The following is a 6,263-nucleotide window of genomic DNA, read 5'->3' as shown; positions in this document are numbered from 1 at the left end:
GACGGAGAGAGCCAATCGGACTGTGAAAACGATGATCGCACAGTTCGTCGACGACCACCAGAACACGTGGGATGAACTCCTACCCGAGATGACATTGGCGATCAACTCCAGCGTCTCCGAGACGACCGGATTCAGCCCCGCTTTCCTCCTGCAAGGAAGAGAACCCCGACTCCCCGGCACCCTTTACGACGAAGTCACGCCCGGGACAGGGAGTACACAAGAGACGGCCAGCAGCGAAGCGACGAGACGCTTTGTATTATGAAGTATTCGCCATCGTCCGAAACAACATCCAGAGAGCCAGCCAAGAGCAAGGGAGACATTACAACCTCCGCCGGCGACTATGGCGCCCCGCCATCGGATCATTGGTACTACTACGCCAACACCACCTCTCAAACGCCGCCGAGGGCTTCACGGCAAAGTTATCTCCGAAGTTCGACGGCCCCTACCGAGTCAACAGTTTTCCATCGCCAAACATCGCCCAATTACAACATTGCGAAAGCCGGAAACGGAAGACCGCGAATATCAATATCACGCTGACTTCCACCACTCCAGACCAAGCAACCGGCCAGGCGCAGTCTTCCGGGTTCATCGGCTACAAAACGATGACACCGCGGAAGCCCACGACAAGCCCCCAACGGCAAACCCGCCAGCTCGCCAAAATCGCGAAGAGAGAACTAGGTCAACCCGCGATCGCCAGAACGGCAAAGTGCACCCCGACGCGGAAGTGCACTTCTGAACCCGCTGACACAGAGCCCATTGTCGTATAAATAGACGCCGAATAGACCAGAAAGCAACTTACGCAGAGATCCGGCTCACAGTACGGTCGTTGTACCAAAACTTACGCGGAGACCCAGTCCGGAGTACAGACGCGGTACCCGGAACCCACCAGAAGACATCGGCGCCCAATAAAAAATAAGTCATTTAAACCGCTAAGAAATACAATAAAGTGTCAAATTTGCAAAGTAAAAACACCCGATTGCGTAAGTTCACCCCAATCAGCCGAGACACCGACGTCGCCCCACCCCGAGTCCACCCGGTCGTGTCATATACACAACGCTAGCAACGCCCGCCCGAGCCCCGATCCACCTCTCGACGACAGGCCGCCCTCTGACGCCGCCCTTAAGGTTCCAACACATTTCTACAAATTTCTTGTGAACAGACCCCTGGACGTGACTGAGCTTACCTCAGCCTGAAATAGGTCCATCACAATACACGTAGATTACCAAATATATACCCATAGATTTGCTCCGAGTTTTTTTTTGTATGAATAATTTACACAAAATATCGCATACAAAATTTATACATTATCAAGTATGCTTTAAACTATTTTAAAAATCTATTGGGACTCGCAGAGAAAGTGACAGACAGTGCCAAAAAGTACTAGATGGGGTTTCACCCCAGCCCACCATACAATTTTATTTTTTATCTTATTCAATGGGGGCTATTTTAGGTCACTCATTCATAGACAGTCGTTGCAGTGATTATCCAACTATTTGATCCCGTCCGAAAAATAATTTCCGAAAGGTCTCCCCCGCGCCGTCGATGATCTCCTCACGCGGGCTGAATTTTGTTTTGATGAGTCGGTGTGTATCGAAGGAGCATTAGCCCCATTCTTTTCATCCAACTTTTCGTTAATTTCCTTCCTGTTTTGCCACTCAAAAAAAATTCGCTTCAGCAGCAATCAAATACCAAAACAAAAAAAATAAATAAATAAAAAAAAAAACATGTCAGCAACATGTTGGCCTTGGCCTTATAAGGCCTTGGCCTTATCATGGAAGTCGTGCAGAATTTGACATGTACTACATGAAACATGGACTAATAGGCACCGTAATCTTGTTTGCGATAGCAGAGCACTTTGGCGGTCAAAGAGGTTACTTTTCACCCCATCAGTCCACCGAGACACCACCCCACCAGACCCATTAAACGCCTTGGGCCGCATTACAAATATTTTTGAATACATTTATGTGTATATCAAAGTGCATTCTATTAAATTAAACTATTCATGGGTGCCTACTATGCCGTTTTTCTCTGAGTGTATCCTCTGTTTTTAAATTTGTAATTTTCAGGGAACCAGCTTGGCCTTGGAAAACTCGTAACCTTGTGCTCATACTTTACACCAGACTATCAGTTCACTCTGCAACAACAGGCAATCAGAATTTTTGAATAAAGCACGCACACATACTGTAATGCCAGGCCGAGGCTGCTGGCCGAAATACCCTTCAGAATGTCGAATGCCAACCCCAATGACAACAACAACGAGCAGCCCCCAGCCGCCAAGAGGCAGCGATTGTCAGATGTTGCAAGTAAAGATGAAAGTACTTTGAATGAGATTTCGACTACTATGGACAGCAGTGAGGGTGAGGTCGGCGGGTCCTCGGGTGGTGGCGTCTCCGATCTTCGTGAGCTACTGCATAACATACTGGTGTGCGTTGTGTGCCGCGAGGTTCCACAACCACACGACTTCTTTCAGTGCAGCCATGGGCATATCATGTGTGAGGACTGCAAGACCGCCGTTCTGGCTTTTGCCATCTTCAATAAAACGCGTGCCTGCTGCCCCAGTTGTCGATCGCTCATTAGAAACTACGATCAGGAGCAGAATCTAGTGGTGCGCCAGACCCTCTGGGAGCTACCCATCAGCTGCCCCAGCTGCAATGACCAGTTCTCAGACAGGAAAGATCTCTCCAGACACTTGGAGTTCGTTTGTGAGGGGCGTGTGGTTTGCTGCAAGTACCACTGCCTGGGCTGTTCTTGGAAGGGCCCCTACAAGGACAGCGTCTCACATGATTCCGACTGTGGGTTTCCCCAGAAGCAGGGAAAGGAGATCCTAGATATTCTGCTGCATGTCGAGGACAGGGAGCTTGAGGCCCAAAAGCCCTTGTTGCAGCTCCATCGGGTGCTGAGTGCTAGCCGGGTGGAATTTTTCACCTTGAGAATGAAGGGGATACACCGCTCAGAGGGTTTACACCCACGGACCCTCGAGTCTGAGGTAAGGTTTTGGAGAACCAGATCTCGTCTGCAGCATACCTCTGATGATCTCTTATCCCGATCCCCACAGACGATTCGTGTCTTTGAGGAGGATTGGGTGCTGCGTCTACGTCTGAAAAGAGCTGGGGAAAAAATCACCGTCAGCGGCCAGCTATTGCTTTCGACTACCCCACGAGTGTCCCTTATGGTCGACCATTTGATCCAGATGCCGCAGAGTCTCTGCAGCGCCAAGCAGCTGCACGACATACGCCCGCGTATCTACCGCCATATTTTCGATTCAACCGGCAAGTGCGCAAACCGCCAGGAGCTTCCCTTGGCGGGACCTCAGGCCCTGTACCGGCTATTTGCCATGACCCGGATCCAGCTCCGTTTGTGGATGTTTTTGCATTATTGAGCTGACGCTAAAAACCTTTAAATTGTAGTTTAAACCTTTTGATGTGATTTGATTTTTAAATTCGTTGCTTTAGAGCTCCATTTTTAGGGTTTGGGCGCCTTCTGGATCTGCTCGTTCACAGCAAGACCTTCTTCAGCAGCAGCCTTGGCCTTATCATGGAAGTCGTGCAGAAGCAATCGAGTAAATTAGGCATACGTTTTTGTCTGGTCTGTTAAGGTCGGCTAGTGTCGGCTAGACTTACCTTAACGCTATCCTCGTTGAAAAAGTCCTTGACCTTTGCCAGCAGATCGTTGAGCTAAGCCTCAACTGGCTTGGTGGGCTCCTCACGAGGCACGCGAGCACACATGCACACCTGTAATCAGAGTTACAGTAAAACCACAATCAGTCACTGTTCCTTTTCGACCACTTCTATCTCCACTTACGGCGAACAGGGCGAACAGGAAGAAGATCAAAGCAATATTGGCTATTTTTGGTTTTTATTATACCCGATACTCAAAATAAGTATTGGGGTATATTAGATTTGTGGTAAAAGTGGATGTGTGTAACTTCCAGAAGGAATCGTTTTCGACCCCATAAAGTATATATATTCTTGATCAGCATCAATAGCCGAGTCGATTGAGCCCTGTCCGTCCGTCCGTCCGTCCGTCCGTCCGTCCGTCTGTTCGTCCCCTTCAGCGCCTAGTGCTCAAAGACTATAAGAGCTAGAGCAACGATGCTTTGGATCCAGACTTCTGTGATATGTCCCTGCTACAAAAATAGTTCAGAACTTCGCCCCGCCCACTTCCGCCCCCACAACGGACGAAAATCTGGGGCATCAACAATTTTGACGATACGAAAAAACTAAAAACGCAGAATCGTAGAAGATGACTATATCTTCTAGAGTGCAATATCTGAACCAGATCGTATAATTATTATAGCCAGAATCAAGAAAACAATTTCATTCTTTCTCGCTCTGTCTCTCTCCCACACACTAGACTGATAAGAGTAATTATTAATGATGTTCGGCTGTATCAAGTATTACGCTGTGCTAGTCTGAGTACCTCAGACTACTCAAGACTACCTTACTCAACACAATTGTTATACCCGATACTCAAAATGAGTATTGGGGTATATTAGATTTGTGGTAAAAGTGGATGTGTGTAACGTCCAGAAGGAATCGTTTCCGACCCTATAAAGTATATATATTCTTGATCAGCATCAATAGCCGAGTCGATTGAGCCCTGTCTGTCTGTCCGTCCGTCCGTCTGTCCGTCTGTCCGTCTGTCCGTCCCCTTCAGCGCCTAATGCTCAAAGACTATAAGAGCTAAAGCAACGATGTTTTGGATCCAGACTTCTGTGATATGTCACTACTACAAAAATACTTCAGAACTTCGCCCAGCCCACTTTCTCCCCCACAAAGGACGAAAATCTGTGGCATCCACATTTTTAAAGATACGATAAAACCAAAAACGCAGAATCGTAGAGGATGACTATATGTTCTAGATTGCATAATCTCAACCAGATCGTATAATTATTATAGCCAGAATCAAGAAAACAATTTCATTCTTTCGTTCTCTGTCTCTCTCTAACACACAGGTTTCATGGTCGGTTTTGCCAATTGCAAAATTGAGTTCAGGGATCTCAGAACCTATACGAGCCAGAGTAACCAAATTTGGTATCCACACTCCTGTAATATCGGACCTTGACCGTTTCTCCAAATTTCGCCACACCCCCTTCCGCCCCCGCAAATGACGAAAATCTGGGGCATCCACAAATCTCAGAGATCAGATCATTTTTATAGCCAAAGGGAACAAATCAATTTGCACTGGCTACGCAGCGCCCGACGTCACGCTCACACTGATTTTCTGTCTCTCTCGCACGCACTCTTTGTCGTGTCGTTTAATATAAGCGGCGTCTGCCGGAGGAGAGCCATACTGTCCGCAGTATGTTTTACTGGTGCTGCTCTTTACTGAAGAACGTTGACTTGAGTACTCATAGCGACAGCTCGTTTTGCGTCGCAGCCGAGATGAAACCGAGAGCCGGGCTCATCACCGGCGCCACTATCAAGGTCAAGTGCTTAGAAGGCCCGTGCCGCGCCGCGTTTGCCTGAGCGCTGGCGCCTTCTAGCAGGCTTTGCGGGATGCGGCGGTCAGGTGTGCTTACCCGCCAGGCGACTCGGGCGATTGGCCATGCCTGTTCGTCCTGCAACACGTTCAGCTCGGGCATCTCCTCGAAAGCTGTGAGCAGTACGCCCGCCTCTGCCTCTTTCAAGCCCAATGACAGGTTGCTGTCCTCCTTTGGGTGACTCGGGTTTCCTGGTTCGGCCTCTCGGGCCGTGCAGCCCGTCGGGTCCGGGTTTCCCTGATCAATGCGTTTTCTAGTTTAAGGGGAGTTAAACTATCTTATTGCGTGTGTACTGCTCTGCGTCTGTGATGCATGCTGGGTATTTTCCTGTACGATGGCGAAGATTTCCTTGAGTCGCTTGGCCTTGTCGGTTGGGATCTCTGTCACTTCACTGGCCTAGTCCTGGGGTCGCCTCTTCGTACAAGGCTCCAGGCAACCGAGGTTCCCGGCCGAGTACGATGAATGGTGGGCTGAAGCCTGTGGTGTCCGATGTGCTGCTGTTGATGGCTAGGCTGAGTTCGGGCAGCAGCTCGTCCCATGTCCGCTGGTCTCCATCGATGTACTGGGCGATCATGGTTTTGATCGTCCTGTTGGCTCGTTCCGTGGGGCTTTGTTGTGGGGTATAGGGCTTGCTGCCACGGCGATAGGTCCTCCAGTTCCAGGGAGGTAATGGTGGCCAAGATAGCGTTCTCGTAGTCATCCGAGTCGGCTGGGCGAAACGGGTTGCGTTCCCGAGCTATCTCGGCGTCGGCTAATGGCTCCAGTTGGTAGTCCGTCGTCG

At 49.3% G+C, this 6,263-nt stretch overlaps 1 protein-coding gene across 1 annotated transcript; it reads left to right on the top strand.

Annotated features, from left to right (window-relative positions):
• Window positions 1–2,224: 2,224 nt before the first annotated feature.
• LOC113566784 (cysteine and histidine-rich protein 1 homolog) lies at window positions 2,225–3,379 on the top strand. The gene is made up of 2 exons (XM_026993878.1): window positions 2,225–2,986; window positions 3,056–3,379. Exons 1-2 carry the CDS (start codon window positions 2,225–2,227, stop codon window positions 3,377–3,379), a joined length of 1,086 nt encoding a protein of 361 aa, XP_026849679.1.
• Window positions 3,380–6,263: the final 2,884 nt, after the last annotated feature.

This window comes from Drosophila persimilis, unplaced genomic scaffold, assembly GCF_003286085.1.
Source record: "Drosophila persimilis strain 14011-0111.01,24,50 unplaced genomic scaffold, DperRS2 tig00000966-arrow-arrow-pilon, whole genome shotgun sequence".
In the NCBI taxonomy this organism is placed as follows: domain Eukaryota; kingdom Metazoa; phylum Arthropoda; class Insecta; order Diptera; family Drosophilidae; genus Drosophila; species Drosophila persimilis.
The sequence above is the reverse complement of the archived record's forward strand: the minus strand, read 5'-3'. Positions and strand labels throughout refer to the sequence as shown.